The following is a 26,113-nucleotide window of genomic DNA, read 5'->3' as shown; positions in this document are numbered from 1 at the left end:
ATAGGTAGCTACATGTGTTTAGAAGAGAAGGGCAGGATGTGGAATACAGCTTGGGGGACATTACATTGTGGAGAATGTTTTCTTATAGAAAGTGGGTATCCTAAACTGGGTGCTGGTAGCTCATGCCTGTATTCCTGTTCCTAGTTATTCAGGATGCTGAGGATTGTGGTTCAAAGCCAACCTGGGCAGGAAAGTCTGTGAGACTCTTATCTCCAATTAAGCACCAAATAAGTCAGAAATGGAGCTGTGGCTCAAAGTGGTAGCATACTAGCCTTGAGCAAAAGCAGCTCCTCAGTACCACATAACCAGAAAAAGCCAGAAGTGGCACTGTGGCTCAAGTGCTAGAGTGCCAGTCTTGAGCAAAAGCAGCTCAGGGACAGTGCCCAGGCCCTGAGTTCAACCCCAGGACTGGCAGGAAAAAGAAGAAAGAAAGAAAGAAAGAAAGAAAGAAAGAAAGAAAGAAAGAAAGAAAGAAAGAGAGAGAGAGAGAGAAGGAAAGGGAAGGGAAAGGAGAGGAAGAGAGAGAGCATGCACAAGAGAGAGAGAGGGAGGGAGGGAGGGACAGGGACAGGTACAGGGAGGAAAGAAAATGAGTATCCTAAGTATAAAGGGAACTTTTCATGTTTAAAATGCCAGATCTTTCCCCATGGAAATGTGCTGACTCTAAGCCTTAGACAGGAAATATGCAAAGCTTGTCTGGACACATGGCTCAAGTGGTAGAATACCAGCTCAGCAAGCAAGCCTGGTAAGCTCAAAGCCTCAAAGTTTAAACCCTGGTACCCAGGAGTTGGGGGGATGGGGGGAAGAGGATGATTAAAATTGCAACTCAGGCAAGTTCTGGCAAAAACATAAGACCCTCTTTGAAAAATAAAGCAAAAAGAAGAGTCAAGGTATGTCTCAAGTGGAACAGCCCTTGCCACATTTGAGGTCCTAAGTTTAAAAGTTTAAAGCCTAGTACCAGAAGAAAATAATAAAACGAGGTATTAGATTGCAACCCAGGCCAGTTTGGGCTAAAACACAAGACTCTATCTGAAAAAATAACTAAAGCAAAAAGGGATCAAGTGGTACAGCTCTTGCCTAGCACTCAAAGAGGCCCTGAGTTCAAACACCAATACTGCTTTGAAAAAAATCAAAAGGTAAACAAGCATAGTACCATTGTACCCACTGAACATTATGTTGAAAATGAAGGATACAACTTGTGGGTGGGGATGGGAGGGAAAAACTGGGAGAGAGCGACCTTGTCCAAAAAGAAATGCACTCATTAGCTGACTCATGTAATTGTAACCATTCTGCACATCACCTTTATAACAACAACATTTTTAAGAAAAATAAGGACTGTGATAGTTTGAAATATCACCTACATAAAATTCATACATTAACTGCACAAGTGCCTACATTTACCAAAGACAAAACAAATGTCATTGGCCACCTTTGAGGTTACTGCAGTGCCAATTCATTATTCTGAAACTGATAAAGGGAAAGAATTAAATCTGTATGTTTATAGTACAGAAGTAAGTCTGTACTGTAAAATACAAAGTGACTGGGTGCTGGTAGCTCACGCCTGTAATCCTAGCGACTCAGGAGATTGAGTTTTGAGGATTGCCATTCAAAGCCAGCCTGGGCAGGAAAGTCCATGAGACTTTTATCTCCAGTTAACTACAAAAGAGGGAGGAGGAAGAGGAAAAGGAGGGGAGGGAGCAAGGGAAGAGGAAAAGGAGGAAGAAGAGGAGAATGAAGAGGAAGAGGAGGAGGAAGAGGAGGAGGAGAAGGAGGAGGAGGAGGAGGAGGAGGAGGAGGAGGAGGAGGAGGAGGAGGAGGAAGACGAAGAAGAAGGAGAAGGAGAAGGAGAAGGAGAAGGAGAAGAAGAAGAAGAAGAGGAAGAGGAAGAGGAAGAAGAAGAAGAAGAAGAAGAAGAAGAAGAAGAAGAAGAAGAAGAAGAAGAAGAAGAAGAAGAAGAAGAAGAAAATAATGACAAAGAAGAAGACCACCTCATGTGGTAGAGCCACAAAAGCTAAGAGACCGTGCCCAGGACCTGAATTCAAGCTCCAGAAACAACCTACACACAAAATAGCTCTTCCTAGGTTAACCCTCACCATCATCCTATTATGTCATAGTATGAATATCCTGGATTATAAACCCACTTACTCCTCAAAAGTTTTTAAAGTGTCTCTATTTTTTGTTGTTGTTGTTGTCATCTTTGTTTTGTTCTGTCCATCTGAGATGGGACTCAAATTGGGTACCCGACACTTTTGCTCACTGATTGGCACTCTACCTGTTTTTGTTTTCTTTTTGGTAGTACTTGGGTTTTGAACTCAGTGTCTTGCTTGGCAAGCTCTACCATTTGAGCCATGCCATCCAGCATCTGTGTGTATGCATGCCAATACTGGGGCTTGAACTCAGGGCACATTTTTTGCACAAGGTTGGTGTCCTACTACTTGAGCCACATCTCCACTTCTGGCTTTTTGCTAGCTAATTGAAGATAAACATCTCAGTGGTCAAAATCCTAAGTTAGCTAGGGTTATAGGTGTGAGCTGCTAACACCTGGCTTATCGTTCCAACTCCTTAGAGAAGAGTCTTGCTTTGTTTTATCTGGGAGAAACGTCATCTGTACCTTGCAAAGGAGTGAAGAAAGGGCTGGGCGATGGCTAGAATGGCATTCCCACAGCTCCAGATTCTGTGCAAGTCCCTGCTTACAGACACTGAGTACACGTACAGGATACAGGGAAATCTGCATGGGGCATAAAAATGGAACTAGGATGTCCCCTAAAGACTCACGTGTTTCAGAGTTTTCCTCAGCTTGGCACTGTCAGGAGGCAACAGAATCTGGTGTCCATAGACACCAGATAAGCAAGGCCTCTCTGCAGCTGGGAGGGGTGAGGACACATGGCCTGTGGGTTAATGATGGCTGAAGGTGCAATTGCTGCACAAATTCTCCCTAGAAAGCCCAAAGCAGCCTTGCACCTTCCAGCCAGCAGTCCCAGACTCCCAATACCCAGCGTTTTCATCTGATTTATTTTCTCCCTAGGAATGCTCAAACATCAGCTCCATGAGGGCAGAGAATTTGAGTCTGTTTTGTTCACTTATCTGCAGCACCTTACAAGATGCCTGATCTACTTGGTGGGTACTTCACGATGCTCTCTTTCCTCACTGGGAGGACCCTGCTAAATGTCCCCCCGCTCATCTTCAGGGTTCCATGAGAACCTACCTGTGGTTTCTACAGCAAGGCTGCCACGGGCTCGGGAAGCCCCAGCAGAGCTCCAGGGACTGCACTCCTGTGCGCCCCTGCTGGTGAACGTCCATGCCCGCATCCAGGCCTGCCCTGGAACTTGACTTCACTATCCCTGCTTCCAGAGAGCTGGGATTACAGGCATCAGCCCCCAAACCTTGTAAGACTACTTTTGTAAAAAGAACTTTTTCTGTTCTTTCACTATGGCCTCGGGGCATGCTAGCCTGGGAGTTTATGATTATGTGTGTGGGTTTGGGGTTTTTTTTTGTTTGGGGGGAGAGGGGGAGAGGTTAATGCTGGTTTTGGGAACCCAGTGCCTTACACGATAGGCCAGAGCTCTACCACAGAGCTACAGCCCTACACTTTTGGTTTGTGGTTTTAACAGACATCTCCATGAGGACTCAGATATTATATATTGGAATTCTTTTTTTTTTTTTTTTTTGGCCAGTCCTGGGCCTTGGACTCAGGGCCTGAGCACTGTCCCTGGCTTCTTTTTGCTCAAGGCTAGCACTCTGCCACTTGAGCCACAGCGCCACTTCTGGCCATTTTCTGTATATGTGGTGCTGGGGAATCGAACCTAGGGCCTTGTGTATCGGAGGCAGGCACTCTTGCCACTAGGCTATATCCCCAGCCCCTATATATTGGAATTCTTATCTAGTAGCCTTGGATTTGGTACAGATACTTGATTTCTTCATATAAAATCCTTCTGGGAAATGTAGCTTTCATTCTCCTATTTTTTTTATGACTTGTACTCTTATGAAATAAATATTTTTCAAGAGGAAAAAAAAACAGTGCCTGGTTCATGCTAAGGAGATCCCTTAATAAAATCTACCCCAAAGCCAGTTGTGGTACACACCTAAAATCTAAGCTATGCAGGAAGTAGAAGGGTGGATCGCGTGGTCAGAGGCCAGTCGGAGTCAGTGTGACACCCCATCAAAAACTAAAGCCAGGTGCTGATGGTTCACACTTGTAATCCTCGCTACTCAGGAGGCTGAGATCTGAGGATCGCAGTTCAAAGCCAGCCTCAGCAGGAAGGTCTGATACTCTTATTTCCAATTAACCACCCAAAAGCCAGAAGTAGAGCTGAGACTCAAGCAGTAGAGAGCCAATAACATTGAGCAAAAAGATCTCAGAGATAGTGTCCAGACCTTGAGTTCAAGCCTCAGGACACACACACACACACACACACACACACACACACACGAACAAATCATCTAGGGGAAAAAGCTCAAGTGGTACAGTGCTTGCCTAGCAAGTTCAGGGACTTGAGTTCAATCTTCCTGAGGTCAAAGAACAGTACTACACACACAAAATAATTTTCCACATATAACATGTTATGGTTAGAGAACAATGCAGACAGAATACAGTAAGTGCTCTAAAAGACAGAACATGAGTAGGACACAGATATAATTTTTTTTTATTTCTGAGGAATCTTTCATTTATTCTGGAGTAATTGGCTGCCAAGGAAGGACTCCATCTGCCCCTTCTGTCTCTATACTCCACAGAGAGCCAAAGAATGCCTTGAGGAAGATCATTTGGATCTTCGGTGTCTGTTCCCTCTTTCAAAGGCCAGTATCAAAAGCTTGATCGACAAAGAAGTACTATTTAAAAGCAATGAAGCCTTTAAGAGGTGGGGCCTAGTGAGAGGGCTTTAGTTCATGGGGTGGGGGAGTGCTTGAAACTGGAAGGTGAGATCTTTTCCCCTTCCTCTGCCTCCTCTTTTATTCTTCCTCTCTGGGCATGGAGTGAGTGTTTTTGCTCTGCCATGCCCTCCTGCTGCAATGGGCAGCAGCCTTGGTGGCTCCATCCTTCCTCCCCCAGACATTTGTCAGCATAGGATGGGGGCCCAGGGAAGGAAGTGGAGCGTGGCGGAGGCGTGGTGTTCTGCCACCAATTTTTTTTTTTTTTTTTTGGCCAGTCCTGGGGCTTGGACTCAGGGCCTGAGCACTGTCCCTGGCTTCTTTTTGCTCAAGGCTAGCACTCTGCCACTTGAGCCACAGCGCCCTTCTGGCCATTTTCTGTATATGTGGTGCTGGGGAATCGAACCCAGGGCCTCATGTGTACAAGGCAAGCACTCTTGCCACTAGGCCATATCCCCAGCCCCTCTGCCACCAATTTTACTTGACTGCTTCAGCGAAGACTGTAAGGTTCTAGGTGAGAAGAGACCACACAGAGAGAAGTAGAAGTGATTGAACAAGAGTTTTTTGGGGTACGCTCCTGGACGGACCCTCTGGTCGGGATCAGAGAGGTCGAGCCTGGGCCTGGCTCAGGCAGGGTTTATATGGCCTGGGCAAAAGGCGGTTTGGTCAGGGGTGGCAGTTACCATGTAGCTTGTTCTGCAAGTCTGGGTGGTTTCAGTTGGTCTCAGGCTAGTGCTTCTAGGAACAGCTGAGGCAGATGGTGTTTCCCGATAGGGAGGTGGTTTATTCCCAGCACCTGTGAGCCCCCTCCCCACCCCGGTGGCCTGACAAAGACCATTGAAAGGTGGGCAAGGGTGGGCAGTTGCTGTACATTTTGGAACTCTTGTGTATAATAAACTTATAAAACCATACAATATATAGTGGTTGTGGCATCTTGCCAGTGTACCTGGTTCCAGTATTTTTTTTTCTTTTTTACTAATCCAGAAGCCCATTTGGACTTTCTTTAACTCATCTGATTAACTCAGCCAGTTTTGACCATCTGGCCAGTTTCTACCAGTTCTCTCATGAAGAAGATTCTGGGGAGAAAGGAGGAATTAAAGAGTCCAAGCTACTGCCTAGGCTTCGGCTAAACAGCATCTCTGGTGAGGATGCCCTGAGGGAAACTGAAGGAAACCCCTTGCCTCTCCCTTTGAGACACCCAGACCAAGAAATTCACCTCCAGTCCTAGCTAAAGAGGCTGAGCCATCCCAGGCAAGCCAAAAGCAGCTTGACCTAGAGCTGCTTGACCTTTGCAAAAGAAAGGAATGAGGATGACCACTCAGTTGGCATGTTTTAGTTTAGGGGAAGTTCCAGGAAGAGAGATTTAAGGTTAGTTAAGAAATTAAATAGGTAAATACCAGTTACACCCAGGACCAAGAATTGTATTTCTGGGCTGGGGATATAGCCTAGTGGCAAGAGTGCCTGCCTCGGGTACACGAGGCCCTAGGTTCGATTCCCCAGCACCACATATATAGAAAACGGCCAGAAGCGGCGCTGTGGCTCAAGTGGCAGAGTGCTAGCCTTGAGCAGGAAGAAGCCAGGGACAGTGCTCAGGCCCTGAGTCCAAGGCCCAGGACTGGCAAAAAAAAAAAAAAAAAAAAAAAGAATTGTATTTCTTTGTTTACCAGAGTTTACTGGAATTGTAATCACTAACCATAATGCTTCTGTTTGTCTGCTTGCTTGCTTTGCCTAACTTGCCTGACCATCTACGTGTGGTACATGTGATTTTTGCCTTTAAAAACCCAACCCTGGGCTGGGAATATGGCCTAGTGGCAAGAGTGCTTGCCTCATGTACGTGAAGCCCTGGGTTCGATTCCCCAGCACCACATAAACAGAAAACAGCCAAAAGTGGCGCTGTGGCTCAAGTGGCAGAGTGCTAGCCTTGAGCAAAGAGAAGCCAGGGACAGTGCTCAGGCCCTGAGTCCAAGGCCCAGGACTGGCAAAAAAAAAAAAAAACCACAACCCTACTGAGGCCCAGTGCTGTTCTTCACTATCCAGTGGTGGCAATCAGATGCTGTGCACAGCTAAATAAAAGACTCCTAGCCTGATTGACTGAGTGCTGGTGACTTTATTGTCATGGGTTCAAGGCCCACCTGGGTGTCCAGTATACAACACCTTCCCCAGTTCTCATTCACAGCCAGATGAAAAGCGTTGCAGATAGAGCCCACAACACAGGACACACGAGCATATAAATAAAAGGAAATGAGAGGTCAAAGTGTTCTCATCTGGGTGCTTCTGGAAATGAAAGCCAGCAAGCAATGTCCTTCCCTGCTGGTCTATTGATGAAGAAAACTCAGGGGGGTCCCGCCATCTAGATGCTTGCCCCCTTCAGCGGTTACCCTGGTGGTTATATTTGGTCTCCCCTGATGGAGAGGCCCAGCTGTGAACATCTCCTCTAGGTCATTTATCAAGAGGCACCACTGGGTGTCGCTGTGAGCTATGGAACAAAGCTGAGGCCCAATACACATAATTTTAAAAAGCTCAAAAATATGATGTGGAACCCTGTGTTAGGAATGAATGAAAAGTGACAGAAGCTGGGTACTGGTGGTTCACACCTGCAATTTTCAAGAGGCTAAGATCTGGAGAACGGGATGAGAATGTGGCTTAGTGGTAGAGTGCTGGCCTAGCATGCATGAAGCCCTGGGTTTGATTCCTCAGCACCACATAAACAAAAAAAGCAAGAAATGGCTGTGGCTCAAGTGGTAGAGTGCTAGCCTTGAACAAAACGAAGCTCATGGACAGTGCTCAGGCCCTGAGTTCAAGCCCCTAGACTGGCAAAAAAAGAAAGAAAGAAAGAAAGAAAGAAAGAAAGAAAGAAAGAAAGAAAGAAAGAAAGAAAGAAAGAAAGAAAGAAAGAAAGAAAGAAAGAAAGAAAGAAAGAAAGAAAGAAAGAAAGAAAGAGAGAAAGAAAGAAAGAAAGAGAAAGAAAGAAAGAAAGAGGAAGAAAGAAAGAAAGAAAGAAAGAAAGAAAGAAAGAAAGAAAGAAAGAAAGAAAGGAAGGAAGGAAGGAAGGGAGCGATCTGGAGGATTGTGATTTGAGGCCAGCCCAGGCAGAAGAATTCACGAGGTTTCATCTCCAAAATAACCACCAAAAGCCTAGTATGGGAGTGTGACTCAAGTAGTAGAGCCTTGTAAGTACAAAGCTCTGAATTCAAGTGAGAGAAGAGTGGGGGGGAGGGGAGTATGAGCATTCACTATAAAGTAGCAGCCTCCAGTTCTCAAAGAAAGTCCATAAAAGAGGAAATCAAGCATCACAAACTCCTGTCTGCCTTCCCGCTCCTGAGCTGGCCCTTCAGGGGTTTAGGAGTGCTGAGGGCGCCAGCTTATGAGAAAAGCCACCAATGGTTCCAGGCAGCAGTACAGGAGGAAGTCAGGGGGAGGAGAGCAAGGACTCCTGAAGACAGCTCCCAATGGCCACCTGGAGGACTGAGGTCCTCCCCTAGCAGCTGTGGGGATGCAGAATGACCACAGGAGTCAGGACACCTGGTTTTAGTTCTCTGCCACTAACTTGCTGTGTGACCATGGGCAAGTCAGTCTACCTTGCTGGTCCTCAGTTTCCTCATCTGTTAAATGAGATTCTTTTAAGTTAAAAATAAATGTACAGCTAAGCGTCAGTGGCTCATGCCTATAAATCAGGCTGAGACCTGATAATCCCAGACTAAAGCCAGCTTGTACAGGAAAGTCCATGAGACTCAAATCTCCAATTAACCAAAAAAGGCATAAGTGGAGTTGTGACTCAAGTGGTGGGGGGGGGGGGGGAAGCACTCAGGAACAGCACCGAGGCCCTGAGTTGAAGCCTTAAGACACAGACACACACATGGTCTCTGGAGCTAGGAATGTAGGTTGGTGGTAGAACATGTGCTAGGCTGAGCATGTGCAAGGTCCTGGATTCAATTCCTAGCACTGGAAGGGAAAGGAAAGGAAGGGAAGAGAAGAAAGGGAGAAGGGAAGAGGGGGAGAGAGAAAGAAAGAAATGAAAGGAAGAAGGTAAGGAAGGAAGAGAAGGGTTCATCTTTGCCCAAACCTTGGAGGCTGGCTTGATTCAGCCTCTTTCCTGAGCATCCAAGGGACTATCAATCAGGACTTCCTTGGCCAGAGGAGAGGAGATATTAGAAGACACAGATTATGAGAATTGCTGAGGGCGTTTGTGTTCCGCTGTCCATTGGTCTTGCTTTATTGTTCTGATGGTGTAGGTTGGCTCCTTTCATGTTCTCTTTGGGTCTGACTTGAGATTCTCAAGGATCATAGCTAATAGCTAGGGTGGTTGGTCTTTCTTTCGAGTCTGTAGTTGCACCTTGTCCACTCGCAGGCTGTCCAAGTACTGCTGGACGCCCAGAGCCTCCTGTCTCCAGTGCCCCAGCTTTCGCTCTTGGTTTGTTATGAACTTCTTTTTCAAGTGGTCGTGCAGGTGGCTCACCTTTTTCTTGCTCTTATCAGATGTTCTTACCTTACCAAAAAAATACAGGTAAGGTTAAGTTCAAGAATATGCTTCAAATCAGGAGAAGCAGCTGGAGCTGCTGATAAGTGAGGGGCAGATGACCCTGTTGGGTTCAGTATTTATCTATAACATCTCCAACTCACAGGAAGCCTGCTTCTCTATTTGTAAAAAGTGGACAGAAAGCTGGATAAACGCTGTTACCTTCTGATGGACTGCAGTCAAAGGCTTTGCTTTGACCTTAATAGTAGGTCTACCTGAAGAAGGAAAAGGGTTGTGGTTTCTCATCTCCTTCCGTATTCCCATGACCCATAGTGATAGGAGTCTCCTGTCTCTATTACTCATAGTGCGTTTCACATGCTATCTGTGACACTTCTTGTATCTCTGTGAATTCTACAATTCCTGTCCTATCTCCACCAAGTCAGTAAAATCTGGGAAGGCCTACTATCTTAGTCATTGAGTGGTTTATTCCAAAATGCTAGTTGTGCTACTGGAGAGAATGCTAAAAAAAATAATAGATGCAGGTGTTCTTGGTACTATAATGTAATCAATCAAAAGGTGGGGCACACATTTCTAAGCCAGGCACATAGCCCTGAAAAAGTTCACTAGGGATTAGTTGAGTTGGTAGGGTACTGCTTAGCAGTACTGGGCCTGGGTTCCTTCCCCAGGAAAGGAGGAGGAAAAGGAGAAAGGGGAAGGAGAAGAGAAGGCTGCAAAGGAGTGTCAACATGCGGTTTTCTATGATGGGGAGGTTGGGAACAAGTAGACAAAATAATCTGGATGTTTCTCAGGTGTCTGTAACAAGTTTGTCCAGGGGGTTCTGATAAACTTGATGTTTTTTTGTTTTGTTTTTGTTGCCAGTCCTGGGGCATGGACTCAGGGCCTGAGCACTGTCCTTGGCTTCTTTTTGCTCAAGGCTAGTACTCTGCTACTTGAGCCACAGCGCCACTTCCGGCTTTTTTTCTATATATGTGGTGCTGAGGAATCGAACCCAGGGCTTCATGTATACGAGGCGAGCACTTTAACACTAGGCCATATTCCCAGCCCCCTGATAAACTTGATGTTTAATTTTAGGAATTATTTGAAGATATAGCACATGTTTACTCATGAAAAGAAGTTCTTCCTAGGGGGCTGGGGATATGGCCTAGTGGCAAGAGTGCTTGCCTGTAATACAAAAAGCCCTGGGTTTGATTCCCCAGCACCACATATACAGAAAACTGCCAGAGGTGGCGCTGTGGCTCAAGTGGCAGAGTGCTAGCCTTGAGCGGGAAGAAGCCAGGGACAGTGCTCATGCCCTGAGTCCAAGGCCCAGGACTGGCAAAAAAAAAAAAAAAAAGAAGAAGTTCTTCCTAAAGGTCAGTCAATGTTCGCATGATTATTCTGACATGTTGAGTTAAAAGTGGAGGGTAGATGCCAAAGGACAGGGGGCCTTTGAAAACACATAGTTCAAACCAGTGGTTTTGACATCAGACTGACATCTGGTTTTGATAGCCGCTTGATAAGAATATAGACCCCAGAGATTCCAGTGCAGTAAGATTTGGTTGGGGGCCAGCTAGGCCACAGCTAGGCCTCACTCCATTCCACCAGGCCACTCTGACTGGAGCATGCACTAGGCCTGTGACTCAATTCAGGCCAAGTGCAGTCCTTCTCCAGGATTTGTCTAACTGGAATGACGGCAGAAGCCAGGCTCTCCTGTCCCAGGCTCCCTAGGGACAGCCAGCCTGATCAGGTCAACATTCAGAAGGCAGCAGATGAGCTGAAAGCATGTCCCAGAGGTAGAGCACCTGCCTAGCAAGCATGAAGTGCTGGGTTCAAACCCCAGTATGGCTCCCATCCAAAATGAAAGAAAAGAGGTGAAAAGAGAATACAAGTTGAACAGTGTAGGAGCCCCTGGCTTTTCTCTTCCCACACAGAGGCACCCTGCCCATCTCCCCCTGCTTATGTAAGGCCAGCTTCCTCTAATTTGCTTGAATTACTTCAAATTCAGTGTATATAACCTGGAACTGAAAGTGTCTTAATCCATCCTGGTTTTGTTTGTGTTGTTGGGGTTTGTTTTTGTTTTTTTTGTGGGGCTTGAACCCAGGGCCTCAGCACTGTCCCCGCACTTCCTTTTGCTCAAGGCTAGTTCTCTACTTCTTTGAGCCACAGTTCCACTTCTGGTTTTCTGATGGATAACTGGATATAAAAGTCTCACAGATTTTCTTGCCTTGGCTGGCTTTGAACCACAATCATCAGATCTCAGCCTCCTGAGTAGCTAGGATTAGAGGTGTGAGCTACCAGCCTGTTATACAAATGAGAAAAGAAAACCCTGGAGGATACCTGAGCTGGTCTGCCCATCCCCAGATCCACCCTATTGCCACAGTATGGGAAGTTTAACAGGGGGAGAGATAGGCAGGTCACAGCTCTGGTTTGTTTTAGTTTTTGCAGTGCTGGGGACCAGGTCCAGGACCAAGCTACTGTGAGGCAAGTGTTCTTCCACTGAGCTAGCTATAGCTCTTGCTTTTGGTTTTCTTGGCCCTTAAGAGAATCTTTAAGGCTCTCCTTCTCTTTTCAATGTCAAGATCCCAAGGGGCCACCCAGATTTGACCCTGGACATGACCGAAAGCTCAGCAGTTAGGAAGGGCTCTGTTCGAAATGAGTCTGTTCTTAGATTATCCTGTTCACTTTTCTCTCCCAGTGTCTGTCCATAGCAGGCTCCTGAATTCATCAAAAGAAGCAGCGAGGTGCCTGCATCTGGGATTTCCAGTCAGGTCAAACCCTACCTATCCGTACACTAACAGTGGGAAAAGAGCCTCAGTTCTCATCTAGAAAATGGGGTGACCTCTACAGGGGAGGGGAGTGGAGTGATGGACAGTACTGGTGCTGATTCAAGCTCCAGGATCTGAGACAGAGCATCATGGAGTCTTTCTCTCTGGCCCTTTCTGCTCAGGGAAAACAGGTGTGACATATTTGAGCAAGTCACTGACCCCAAGTAGCATCTGTTTTATGTGTAAAAATGGGGCCTGGCTGGGTGCCGGTGGCTCAAGCCTGTAATCCTAGCTACTTGAGGATCACCGTTCCAAGCCAGCCTAGGCAAGAAACGCTGTGAAACTGTTATCTCCAATGAATCACCAAAATAGCAACAAGTGAAGCTGTGGCTCAAGTGGTACAGCACTAGCACTGAGTGAAAAGGCTCAGTGGCAACACACAGGCCCTAAGTTCAAACCTTAGGAATGGGAAGTGGGGGGGCGGGGAATGGGGCCTGCTCCACTGGGATTGTGAAATGAGGATGGTAGGGCCCTAATAGTAGGAAACACAAGCCCTTTTAGCTACTTTACCTCCAGCTCAGAGACTCGCTGTGCACCAAGGTTGTCCCGAATGATCAACCGGGATAAACGGCTCTTGGGTAAACATTTTTTCCTTGCTATTTCACTGGGATTCATTGCACTGGAATGGGGAGGATAAAGTGGTAAAGGTTAGAAATGGCCAGAACTTGACAGGCTGGTGGCCTACAGGACAAGTTAAGGCCTCCTTGGGTGGCTTAGGACAAGCCTAGATCTCTCCTAATTTTCAGAGAGGCTGGAGTAGCCCTAAGTTATACTTTGTGCACAAAGTGTATAAAGGGCCAGGTCTTCTTTATCAAGAAAAGCAAGCTAGGTGCCCAAGGCTCACATCTGTAATCCCAGCTACTCAGGAGGCTGAGATCTGAGAAACACAGTTCAAAGGCAGTCCAGGCAAAATATTCTGTGAGACTCCAATTAATAGTCTGTTAGTCTCAGTTAACCAGAGAAAAGCTGGACTAGAAACATGGCTCAAGTGATAAAGTGGAAAAAGCCCAGCAAAAGCTTGATCAAGATTCTGAGTTTACACCCTAAGATAGATAGAGAGAAAATCTCAAGGTATCCAGGAAAACCAAACATCATCATCATCATCATCATCATCATCATCATCATCCTCATGATGAGACCACTCTTGTGGACTTTTCTGATTCCCTGCTGACAGTTTTACTTTTTGCCTGGAAGAGAATCCAGGGCCTTGTACATGCTAGGCAAGTGCTCTACCACTGAGTTACATTCTCAGTTCTAGTGATTTTAATGAGGACATGCAAGAGGAGGGGAAAGAGAGGAAAAGAGTAAAACTTGGGGAGTATAAGGGTCTCAGGGATGAACATGAGGGAGGCTGTGGTGAGACCCTAAATCTAGATGGCATTGGGGAGATGAGGGCAGATCAAAAAAAGTGAAAAAGAATAATGAAGTCTGGATGGAGATCTTGGTGCTGGTGGCTCACATCTGTAATCCTAGCTACTCAGGAGGCTGAGATCTGAGAAGTGTGGTTCAAAGCCAGACTCTTATCTCCCATTGATCACTGAAAAACAAAAATGAAACAAAAACTAAAGCAAAACAAAAGCCAGAGTGGAGCTATGGTTTAAGTAGTAGAGCACTAGCCTTGAGTGAAAAAGCTAAGGGACAGTGCCCAGGCCCTGAGTTCAAGCCCTCAGTACAGGCATATATAAACACACATGCACACATGCATGAGTGCAAACACACACACATGTCTGGATGAACACTGAGGTGATTAATAGGGAAATTGTAGGCAAAGAAGGATTTGGGAAAGACTTATAAAAGTGAGAGAAGTTTGGGGGAAAAAACTTTAGGAGACTCTAGAGAATGAGAGGCAGATGATGGAGTAGAGTAGGAAGTGGGGGAAGTATAAGGCAGCTAGAGGCTACTGGCTGAAAAAGAACGATTTCAATTTGGACAGAAGGAGGAGGTGGCTCCACCAAAAAGTGGGGGTACAGTTCCAGTGGTAAAGAACCAGTCTTGAGGGAAAGAGAAAAGTGAGAGTATGAAGCCCTGAGTTCAAGTCCAGTACTGGCAGACACAGACACATACTTTAGACAAGATGATTGATTGATTAAAAATAAAAACTCGGGGCTGGGAATATGGCCTAGTGGCAAGAGTGCTTGCCTCCTACACATGAAGCTCTCGGTTCGATTCCCCAGCACCACATATATGGAAAACGGCCAGAAGGGGCGCTGTGGCTCAGGTGGCAGAGTGCTAGCCTTGAGCGGGAAGAAACCAGGGATGGTGCTCAGGCCCTGAGTCCAAGGCCCAGGACTGGCCAAAATAAATAAATAAATAAATAATAACAATAAAAACTCACACTGAAGTTTTCACATTTTGGTAATTTGGTTATACCTTGAAGAGGCTTTAGAAAGAAATTCCTTTACATTGTTTTGCTCTGTTAAAAATTGTTTATATTTCCCTTTCCTCTTTCTTTACTTTCTGGATTGAGGCTTGCTATGCAGACCAGTCTATCCTCAAATGTTCTCCTACATCAGCCTCCCAAGTGACAGGATTTCAGGTGTGCATCATCACCTCTGGCCAGCTTTTTTCTTTTTTTCTCTATACTGGGGATTGAACTCAGGCTGCTGTTTAGTTCCTAAAGTTTGTAAAGTAAATGTATAACAATCCGAAAGCAAATTAAGGTTGGCAAATCAGACAGTAAAATACATATAATCATATAATGCTAGATGGGGAAAAATAGCCAACAGTGAACTTTTTGTGATGTATTTTTGAGGCTACTTTAAAAAATGATTTTATTTCTTTACCTTTATTAGCTTACATAGTTATTCAGAGGGGGATTTCACTATTGCATTTCCATAGGTCTATATTTCCATTGTGATTTTTTTTTAAGTAGATGTTATAACTGGGTGCCAGTGGCTCATACCTATACCTAGCTAATCAGGAGATAGAATTTGGGAAGACTGCAGTTCCAGGCCAGCCTAGGTAAAAGAAAAAAATTGGAAAGCTCCCATCTCAACAGAAAAATCTAGGTGTGGTGGCATATTCCCACCATTCTAGCTATGGTAGGAAGCACAAATAGGATCACAGTCTATGCCAGTCCACGCAAGGAGTGAGACCTTATCTCAAAACCAACCAGAGTAAAAAAAGAGCAGAAACTGGGTTCAAATCCCAGTACTGAAAAAAGAGTAAATTATAACATGTATATATGGATGAACCTAGAATGATCCACACCATTTTGCTGGTTATCTTATTTTTCCTGTTAAATATACACTCCTTTTATAATTAGGATAAAAACTGTGCTTGGTGCTGGTGGCTCACACTTGTAATCCTAGCTACAAGGAGGCTAAGACCTGGAGGACTGAGATTCAAAAACAACTTGGGCAGAAAAAGTCCACAAGACTCCAACTCCAATGAACAAATTATGGACTGGAAACGTGGCTCAAGTGGTAGACAGTCAGCCTTAAGCAAACAAGAGCTCAAAGCCCTGAGGTTCAAGCCCTTATACCAGCATGTTTGCGTGTGCGTGTGTGCGCGCACACACACACACACACATAAAAAGACAATTTTTGAAAGGTAAAACATTTTGAAGAATTTGACTTTTTTCTGAATACATTTTCAGCCAATTTGGAACAATGGTCGTGTGTGTGTGTGTGTGTGTGTGTGTGTGTGTGTGTGTTGGGTGCCAGTCCTGGTGCTTGAACTCAGGGCCTGGGTGTTTGCTGTCCCTGAGCTTTGTGTGCTCTACCACTTGAACCACAGCTTCACTTCCAGCTTTTTTTTTTTTGGTGGCTAACTGGAGGTAAGAGTATCATGGGCTTTCCTGCTCAGTTAGCTTTGAACCAGAGCTCAGCCTCCTGAGTAGTTAGAATTGCAGTTGTGAACCAGGTGGCACCCAGCTGTTGTTATATTTACAAACTAGTATAAGCAAAGTAACAATCCCCAAACTCCTTGTTTTTTGGGGGTGGGGTGGGGTGGGGAAGACGAGGGAACAGGTACTGGGCTTGAACATGGGGCCCCATGCTGTCCTTTAGTTTTTCACTCAAGGCTGGAGTTCTATCCCTTGAGTCATACCTCTGCATCCCCATTGCAATGTGTGTGTGTACTTCTTTGTAGGGCAACATGACAGACATGAGCTGATGGGAAAGGCTGACTGATATACAATTCTATCAAAGCACATTTAGAAGCAAAGCAAAACAAAAAAAAAACACAAAATAAATTTCTATGCCAGGTTCAGTGGCTGGAGCTTGCCAGGGTTAGCTACTTGTCAGCCCCAGGGGGGAAGAAAAGGTTTGCAAGACTCCATCACCAATAATGACTGGGTGTGGCAGTGAGCACCTGTCATCCCAATAACATGGGTGGGTTGAAATCCAGGCCAGCTGTCATAAATGGAGACCTTTCTCCTTTAAAAAATTTTTTTGATGGGGCTGGGAATAGGGCCTAGTGGTAGAGTGCTTGCCTCCTATACATAAAGCACCACATATATAGAAAATGGCCAGAAGTGGCGCTGGGTCTCAAGTGGGAGAGTGCTAGCCTCGAGCAAAAAGAAGCCAGGGACAGTGTTCAGGCCTTGAGTCCCAAGCTCCAGCACTGGCAAAAACAAACAAAAAAACATTTGAACCACACCTTCAGTATAAAATGATATTCTATATCAACAGCCTAACCAAGTAGGAGAGTACTTGCCTAGTAAGAATGAGATCCTGAGTTCAAACCCCAGTACAGCTAACAAAAAGGCTTAATTTATTTAAGGATGCACAAAACACTCTTCATGTAGCAGTGTAGTAAACTTAACAATACATGACTAGCAAGAAAGAAAAAAGGCAACTATTGGAGATAATCCCTTCAAATTAGTAATTAAAGGTCATTTTGTTTTCCGGTGAAGTCCTCTGGGAGCCTAAGCGTGAAAAATAGGAGTAGGTGAGAGGGTGTGTGAGGATTGGGGCCAAGCAGAAGGAACCTGAGGGCTTTTTCTGTTTGCGGGGTGTTTTGTGCTGGTACTGAGGCTTTTACTCAGGGCCTGGCCTTAGCTTTTTTACTCAAGGCTGGTGTTCTATCACTAGAGCCATAGCTCCACTTCCGGCTTCTCGGTGGTTAATAGGAGATAGGAGTCTCATGGACATTTCCTGCCCAGACTGGCTTTGGACTGCAGTTCTCAGACCTCAAGCCTCCTGAATAGCTGGGATCCCCGGTGCCCGGCTTTTGCGGGGGTCTTGAAAGGATTGTAAAGGCTGAGAAAAGGAGTATGTCAGGCAGGCTTGCGCTTGTGAAGATCTGGCCCTTGACTGGCTTCTGCTTGGCTCAGGACTCACCCCCGAAGGGCGCTGACGGTCACCTGAGGTCACGCCTGCGAGATGGAAAGCCAGGGACAGGGTTGCAGATGGGAGAGTTCAGGCCCCAGAGTTAGTCTGGGGGAGGAACTGGGGGCCAGATCTATGAGAAATGTGGGATCTCGTGGGTCTGACAGTTAGGGCCGTGCCCAGGGGTGGAAGGGCGACCCAGCCGCACCTGAACGGCAGCACGGGCTGCTCGCTTCGCGGCCGCGGGAAGCAAGTCTGCGACTGGACCCCCAAGCGCGTCTCGTGCCAATTGTCAAAGTTTCGGCGCCGGAAGTCCGAGCCCCTGACGGCGCCGGAAGCGGAGGCCGCTTTCGTAACGATTTTACCGTCCGTCGACGAGTCCAGATCCCATTTGACCGAGCGCCTGTACGGATGTGTGGTAGCGCTTTTCGTACCCCGGGACGACTGGAAAATGGGAGACTGGCTGTGAGCCATGGTGAGCAAGCACCGGCGCCAGCGAACGCGGAAGAAGACCGAGCGAGCACCTCCTAGGACGCCGGAAGCTGAGCGCCCGCGCGTTGCCCTGGAGACGCTCGGAGGGGCGCGGCTACAGGGGGCGGGACGTTTTTTCGGATCTTTGGACGCCATAAGCTCATAGCTTTGTCTCTCTGCTGACCTAGTGCGTTGCCGTGGAGACGAGCTGGCGTGGCCTGGAGTGAGGTGAGCTGCCGGGCTTTAAAGATGGGTCCCTGAGGCTGCGCAGGGCCCAGAACAGAGGTGGGAATTTCTCGGGAGGCCTAGAGCACACCATTCCTCTCCGCGAGGAGACACCGCTACGGTTAAAATCAGAGCCTAGGGCCTGCGGGGGGGGCGGAGATGGAGTCCGAGGATCCGGAATTGCTGGGTCTTCTCCCGCCGAGGAAATCCTAGCCTGGGGCTTCGCCGGCCTCCAGCGGATTACGGTGAGACGCTCGAGGCCTTGCCTCTTGGTCGGGAAGCCCTTTCCAAGCGAAATCCCCAGGAACACCCACGCCCACACCCTTGGAAGTGGCGCTGCGAACCCTTGTCTGCCTGTGGACTTCGTTCCTTTTTTTTTTTTTTTTTTTTTTTTGCCAGTCCTGGGGCTTGAACTCAGGGCCTGGGCACTGGCCCTGGCTTCTTTTTGCTCAAGGCTAGCACTCTACCACTTGAGTCACACCTTCACTTCCAGCTTTTTCTGTTTATATGGTACCCAGGAATCGAACCCAGGGCCTCATGCCTGCTAAGCAAGCACTCTACCACTAACCCACATTCCCCTTTGTTCTTTTTTTTTTTTTTTTGCCAGTCCTGGGCTTGAACTCAGGGCCTGAGCACTGTCCCTGGCTTATTTTTGCTCAAAACTAGCACTCTGCCACTTGAGCCACAGTGCCACTTCTGGCCATTTTCTATATATGTGGTATCAAGGAATCGAACCCAGCGCTTCATGTATAGGAGGCAAGCACTCTTGCCACTAAGCCATATTCCCAGCCCCCTTTGTTCCATTTTTATAACAGAATTTTGCCAGGTTTTTGCTGACTTCCTTTACCTATAATGGAGCCACTTTTAAACCGTGCTGTGTGACCTTACTCCTCTGTGCCTCTATTACACTTGTGATAAACCAGGGTACAGTATTAACTGTAGACAATGGTCTGATTAGGTTTCCTTAAAGATTAGACCTGGAATTACAGGTGCGATCCACCGGCACCAAGCTCTTCACTAGGTTTTTTTGTTTGCTGGAGATAACTCATCTAACCACTTTTTTTTTTTCTTTTTCTGAAAACACTGGCTTCATTTAGACCTTGAGATGTTTGGGTGATTGGAACGAGATGAAAGAGTTGGACATTTGTAATCTTCCCCTTCTGCTGCCTTAACCTTTGGGTCACAAATTCTATTCAGCATGATTGCTGACAAGAACTGGTCTAGCTGCTTCAGTACCAGAAGCCCTTCAGCATTTACTCCATCCTCTTTCATCTGAAGTCCTCAGGACTACCTGTTGCCCATCTCCAGCAAGCCCATAAAGATGTGCTCCTGCCTTTGCTGGAGGGGCAGCCTGGTCCCTGGCTAGTATTGACTCCCTTCTTCTCAATAGGGCTGAAGCACTGTTAAGATCATTCCTGTGCACTCTTACATTTATCCATGTCCCATTTCTATTGCTTCTGTGCCAAATGGCCCCAAGTGGTTGTTGAGTTACAGTTTGAGCTTGGTGATGTGGAACTTCCTTGTGAGTGATTTCATTTAACTTTTTTGTCTAATTGAAGTTGAGCATGGAGCTTAGTCTAAAACTGTGGTCTATAATCGTTACTTAATACTATTTTCCCTCTTGGTTGAACTTGTAATTAATGTCTATCTCTCATTAGACTGAGCTCCTTGAAAAGGGGGCCATGATTGATGTGTACTTTTCAGTATTTCCAACACCTAATATAGTGGCCACTTTAAGCCATATCCTCAGTCCTTTGGCTTTCAGTTATTTTTCGGATAAGATCTTTAACTTTGTCCAGGCTTGCCCCATTCTCCTACCTCTGCCACAGACTTAACAGCACCATATCTAGCTTGCTTTTGAGATAAGGTTTTGCCAGCATTGCCTGGGATGCCCTTAAACTGTAATCCTATTCTCTCCCAAGTAGTAAACATTTTTTTAAACCATCATGGAAATGACTCTTCCCCCTTAACTATCTACACTTCAGAACAGTGGTCTTTTCTGTACATTTCTTGTCACTGTGAAACATATCAGACTCCTCTATTCCTGTTACCACTGAGCAGTGGGTCTGGCAGGGGTGGGGTGGGGTATCCTCCATCCACTTTTTTGAGGTATTTTCTGATAGAATGCATTTAGGTGTCCTCGTGGAGCCAGAAGGCTTTTTTCTTGTCCCCCCTATGATGTCTAAAATAAACCAGCCTTATCTGCCTTTCTTGCAGTAAGCAGTATGCGCTTGAACCTGTCATCTAGGCTTTGACAGGGCAGTGTTTAGCCTTTCTCTTCAGTAGACTGGGATCTGCTTTCCACCAGGCCCCCTCCCCTGAAATTCTAGAGAAGCAGGTCCTTTCCTGACAAGATTTCGCTTAAAAGACAGAATTGTGGCTGTTGGAGTCATTTACAAACACACTGGCTTGTGAGGACACGTGCTTGGCCCTGGCCGGTATTGGAGTGGGAATGAAGATAGGTCATTGTAACCCTAGAGTGCCCAAGGTCTCCCAAGGAGACAGACCTTCGTGAAGTAGACCACTCAAGGCAAAGCCACATCTTCAGTAATACTAGGAGGGGAACATGAAGCTTTGAAAACCCAGAACCAAGACTTGATCAAGTGTGGGGGTGTAAGGGTCTAGGGTGGCATGCTCCCATGGGGGTTTCCCTTAAGGAAGCAACCCTTAGACTAAGGGCTCCTCAGACACCACTGTCCTGTGCTGAATGGAGCAGACCAGGATGTGTCAGGCTTGTGAGGATAGGGGGTTCTGGGTGAGAGAGCAGTGTAGGCACTGACCACTAGAAGGGATGGCCAATGGCCCAGCCTAGCTAAGGCCCTTCAAGGCACAGGGAAGGCTTATAGGAGGCTGGAGAGATCAGTCACAGCCAGGCCACAAATGGACTGGACAACCAAGCCAAGGGCTCCATCTTACTCTGGCTTTTTGATGGTTGGATGGAGACAAGAGTCTCTTGGGCTTTCCTACTGGGGTTGGCTTTGAACTGTGTTTCTCAGATCTCAGCCCCCTGAGTAGCTAGGATTACAGATGTGAGCTACTGACATCCAGTACAATGTGTGATTTTTGCAGGTTTTTGGCCTTTGGCTTTTTTAGGTGATGAACTACAGGAGCATGCCCTTCCTGGGGAGCGCTGCCCCAGCCTGCTTCAGGCAATGGTCGGTGTGGCAGACATGCCCCTGTGCTCACTGCGGATCACTGTGGGGGCCCCGGGGAAGATCTCAGCACTTGCTTCCCAGGCCCCCCTCTTGAGAGGCTCGGGGATGGGTTTAATGAGGTAGGACTTCGTTGCTTAACTTCAGTTTTACATTACACCTCCTACCTCTTCAAAGAGACAGGAGAAGGGAAACAAGTCCCTCCCCACTCTTGTTCTACTCCCTCAGTGACTCCAGCCCTGTAGGCCCTCGTTTCAGGTCACAGGTTTGGGGCATCAGTCAGAAGAGAGGAGACAGTACTAGTGTTTCCCACTTAGAGGAGCTGGAAGGAAAAAAATTGTTTTTGTTGCCAGTACTGGGGTTTGAACTCAGGGCCTTGCACTCTTGCTTGTTTTTTTGTTTTGTTTTGTTTTGTTTTGTCATTCAAGGCTGATGCTCTACTACTTGAGCCAGGCCCCTACTTCTGGTTTTTCACTGATTAGTTGGAGATAAGAGTTTTTTGAGATTTGTGAGATTTGTCTGCCTTGGCTGGCTTCAACCTTGGTGCTCAGAACTCAGCCTCCTCAGCAGCTAGGATTATAGGTATGAGCTACCAACACCTGGTGGAAGGTGAGAATTTTGAAGGGAGAAGAGGGCTCTGTGACTCAGGCTGGAGAGTCAGGCCAGGGCACAGTTGAGGAATGTAGTCAGCATACCCAGTGAGATATAGGGGATAGGGAGGCTTGAGGGAGGCCTTGAATGTCAGACTCAATGACTTGTCCATTGTCCTGTAGGCTGGTGTACCTCAGACCACATGAGAAACATGTTAAAACGTAGATTGGTACGCCTCACCCAAGTTTGTTTGTTTTTGTTTTTGGCCAGTCCTGGGCCTTGGACTCAGGGCCTGAGCACTGTCCCTGGCTTCTTCCCGCTCAAGGCTAGCACTCTGCCACTTGAGCCACAGTGCCGCTTCTGGCCGTTTTCTGTATATGTGGTGCTGGGGAATCGAACCTAGGGCCTCGTGTATCCGAGGCAGGCACTCTTGCCACTAGGCTATATCCCCAGCCCCCGCCTCACCCAAGTATGTGACTGTCGGTTTGGGGACATAGCCTGGGTATCTGAATAATTCTCTGATGGGTCGAGGACTGCCTTGTAATACTCCAAAGGCTCATTCATCCATTTCCTAGAATCCTCCTGGGGTCAGCCTGTGTGGGGGTGGAGGTGGAAGCGACCCTCTAAACGTCCTCTCCCTCTCTGCAGTGTTTGGGGTCATGACCTATCAAAAGGATGCCATTCTCACCCATCTGCAACTGTTAGCTCACTACCGCCTTGATGACCGCAGCCCCGGGTGCCTTACCGCTCCAGTGCCGACGGCCCTCCATCAGTGGCCTTTCCCAGATCACCAGCAGCCTGTACATCAGCAATGGTGCAGCTGCCAACAACAAGCTCCTCCTAACCAGCAACCAGATCACCACGGTCATCAACGTCTCAGTGGAGGTGGCCAACACCTTCCACGAGAACATCCAGTACACACAGGTGCCCGTGGCTGACATGCCCAGCTCGCGTCTCTGTGACTTCTTCGACCTGATCGCCGACCACATCCACGAAGTGGAGCTGAAGCAGGGCCGCACGCTGCTGCACTGCGCCGCCGGCATGAGCCGCTCAGCCACCCTGTGCCTGGCCTACCTCATGAAGTACCACGCTATGTCCCTGCTGGACGCCCACACGTGGACCAAGTCATGCCGGCCCATCATCCGGCCCAACAGTGGCTTCTGGGAGCAGCTCATCCACTATGAGTTCAAGCTGTTTGGCAAGAATACGATGCACATGGTCAGCTCCCCAGTGGGAATGATCCCTGACATCTATGAGAAGGAGGTGCATTTGATGATCCCACTCTGAGCCACACCACCGGCCCCTGCATTCTGATTGGTGGTACAAACTGTCATTTATCCTATATGAAGATCAGAAGTTGAATGTTCTGCTTTTCATGGTACGGAAACCCAATGGATACCTTTTTATTTCTTCTTTTTGAGTGTGTGTGCCAGTAGTGGGTGAACTCAGGGCCTAGGCACTACCCCTTAGTTTTTTCACTCAAGGTTGGTGCTCTGCCACTTAAGCCACACCTCTTCCTCCAGCTTTTTGCTGGTTAATTGGAGATAAGATGGAGATAAGAATCTCACAGACTTTCCTGCATGGGCTGGTTTTGAACTACCATCCAGATATCAGCCTCTTGACTAGGATTATAGGCGTGAACCACTGGTGCCTGGCTCAAGATACCGTGTGTGTGTGTGTGTGTGTGTGTGTGTGTGTGTGTGTGTGTGTGTGTGTGTGTGTGCGTGTGCGTGCCACATCTGGTTCTTGAACTCAGGGCCTGGGCACTATCCCTGAGCTTTTTTACTCAAGGCTAGCATTCTATTACTTGAGCCGCAGTGCCACTTCTGACTTTTTTGGTGCTTATTTGGGGATAAGAGTCCCATGGACCTTTTTGCCTGAACTGGCTTTTTACTGTGATCCTCAGATCTCAGCTTCCTAAGTAGCTAGGATTACAGGTGTGAGCCACCAGCACCTGAAGATTGCTACGCCTTTTAACCTCATAATATATATCTTTCAAGATAAACCTCAGCTCAGCTTGTAAGATGGTAGAGCTAAGTTTGCTACCGTGTGAGTGGCAGTGCTGTCCACAGGGGAGCGGGAGGAGGATGAGTCTGGTGGTAACCAGGACCAAGAAACTAGTGCTCAGTGCATGCGGCAGGCCTGCAGCCCTCCCAATCGTAGAATGAGCCCCCCTCATTCCTTCAGAGCCAGAGCTTTAACACATCATGAGCTTCTCCCAGAAAGTGCCAGCCTCCTGATTACATACATGGCCTTCAGAAGGTGCTCCAGGAACTCTGATGGATCCTACCAGCACTTTCACCACAACAGTCTAACTCTGGTCTTCTAGGTTGGACTTACCCAGAAGACTGTGGAGTTGGGCCGCCATGGTAGAATACACGTGTTTCCTAGTCCTCTTCATAGTGGCATTTCTTCCATCTGCACACAGCCACTTATGGTTTACAAAGTGCTCTATCCAAAGTCAATGCAGGAGAAAAATTACTTTCCATCCCACCTCAGAAGAGGATCAGACTTAGAAGCCTTTTAAGGGTTCCCTCTGAGAAGAGCTGGGTCCCCAAAAGGCCTGGTGGTGAATCATTGACTGCAGCCAGTACTGGCCTTACTGGCCATCAGGATTCATGCGCACATGTCAAAGGGACAAATGAGTACTCCAGGAGGCCCTGGAAATCCAGTCACTCAAAACCTACAGTGCCAGGATCTGAACTGAGCGAACTCCCACTGCTGCTCTAGCCGGAGCTTTTCAGATCATGAGTGAATGAGACAAACAAAAGCACGGCTGCTTGGCTTCATGTCCTGACCCAGAGCTGGGCATCCCCAGCCCACAGAGACCCAAAGCTTTCTCTCAAGCCCTTCCCCGCAAACCTCACTCCCATAAAGGGAGTGGCCAGGGGTGAGATGTGGGGAACCCAGAGAGAAGAAAGGAAAAAAAAAGGAGAAATCACCATTCTAATCTCAAAGGTCTTGATTTTTTTTAAAAATGTTTAAATGAACATTCCATAAAATGGACTCTGCTATATACAGTTCTTTGAAGCTTGTTATTGTCTGGGTGATAGGGGGGCTTGAACTTCTACTTTTCAAGTAGGGTTTTGTGTTCGTGCCCAGGTTCAGATCTTCCTGTGTGGGTCGCTTGGGTGACAGGCACGCATGAGTCACCATACACACCTAGAAAGCTCCCTCCCACCCCCCGAGTGCTAGGGATTGAACTCTGGGTCTTTTGTCTGCAAGGCAGGCACCTTGACACTTTAACCACACCTCCAGTTGTTGTGAGAGGGTCTCATAGTCCAGACACAGCTGAACTCTTTTGGGTTTTTTTTGTTTTTTTTGGCCAGTCCTGGGGCTTGTACACTGTCCCTGGGCACTGTCCCTGAGCTTCTTTTGCTCAAGGCTAGCACTCTACCATTTGGGCCACAGTGCTACTTTTGGCTTTTTCTGTTTATGTGGGGCTGAGGAATCATAACACAGGGCTTCCTGCATGCTAAGCAAGCACTCTACCTCTAAGCCACAGTCCCAGCCCCCCTATGCTGGTTTTCAACCTCGATCCTCTCCATCTTGGTCTCCTGGGTAGTTAAGATTACATGTGTGAGCCACTGGTACCCAGCTCAGGTAGTAGGTAGGGGACAAAGAGATGGTCTTACAGTCCAGTTTCCTGGCTCAGAGCAGGGTGCCAGGCCCATTTCACCTCATGTACTTGGAAAGTGAGAAATCTGAAAGAGTGGTGGCAGGTAGGCTGGAGCCTAGCCACTAGAAGTTGCCAGCCGACACTGACCGTGGGAGCAGAGGTGGAGGAAGAGGGAATGCGTTAGTCCTGGATTTACCAGAACATTGGTGGGGGTCAAATACAAAATCCTGTGTGCCAAGCATAGCACAGAAATAAGTGGGGACCTTACTAGCCAACTCTTTGCTGAGTGCTTGCTACCTGTTGGGATTGTCTAGGGCTTGACTGAAACAGAGGTGTGGTTACCAAGGCTGAGCAGTACTGGTGGCTTTTGGCTATGTCTTCACATCCTCAGCAAACCTGCTCTAGTGGCAGCCTGCAGCAAAGATGGCCTCGGGGATACAACTTGGGAGTGTAAGGCAGCAGAACTTCTGGTGGGAGGCCACAGTGGGTTACATAGTGAGAAAAGAAAAAAAATGTGGGGCACTAGTAGTTCACACCTGTAATCCTAGCTACTCAGGAGGCTGAGATCTGAGGATTGAGGTTCAAAGCCAGTGCAGGCCTAAAGGTCTGTGAGACTCTTATCTTCAATAAACAGC

General features: G+C 47.3%; 2 protein-coding genes across 3 annotated transcripts; one reads left to right on the top strand and one right to left on the bottom strand.

Annotated features, from left to right (window-relative positions):
* Nucleotides 1-8,735: 8,735 nt before the first annotated feature.
* On the bottom strand, nucleotides 8,736-18,334 carry C3H5orf52 (chromosome 3 C5orf52 homolog). The gene is made up of 3 exons (XM_048343301.1): nucleotides 17,629-18,334; nucleotides 12,658-12,766; nucleotides 8,736-9,352 (listed from the first exon to the last, which is right to left on the bottom strand). Exons 1-3 carry the CDS (start codon nucleotides 18,045-18,047, stop codon nucleotides 9,161-9,163), a joined length of 720 nt encoding a protein of 239 aa, XP_048199258.1. The 5' UTR covers nucleotides 18,048-18,334; the 3' UTR covers nucleotides 8,736-9,160.
* A 3,991-nt stretch (nucleotides 18,335-22,325) lies between these two features.
* Dusp18 (dual specificity phosphatase 18) lies at nucleotides 22,326-23,313 on the top strand. Of its 2 annotated transcripts, XM_048343303.1 has the most exons (2): nucleotides 22,326-22,773; nucleotides 22,857-23,043. In XM_048343303.1, exons 1-2 carry the CDS (start codon nucleotides 22,580-22,582, stop codon nucleotides 23,041-23,043), a joined length of 381 nt encoding a protein of 126 aa, XP_048199260.1. In that variant the 5' UTR covers nucleotides 22,326-22,579. The 2 variants fall into 2 exon arrangements, with proteins under 2 accessions (XP_048199260.1, XP_048199259.1); XM_048343302.1 differs by having other exon boundaries at nucleotides 22,326-23,313.
* The last annotated feature ends 2,800 nt before the right edge of the window (nucleotides 23,314-26,113 follow it).

The sequence above is a fragment of the Perognathus longimembris genome, chromosome 3 (assembly GCF_023159225.1).
Source record: "Perognathus longimembris pacificus isolate PPM17 chromosome 3, ASM2315922v1, whole genome shotgun sequence".
In the NCBI taxonomy this organism is placed as follows: Eukaryota; Metazoa; Chordata; class Mammalia; order Rodentia; family Heteromyidae; genus Perognathus; species Perognathus longimembris.
This window is presented reverse-complemented; position numbering and strand designations above follow the sequence as displayed.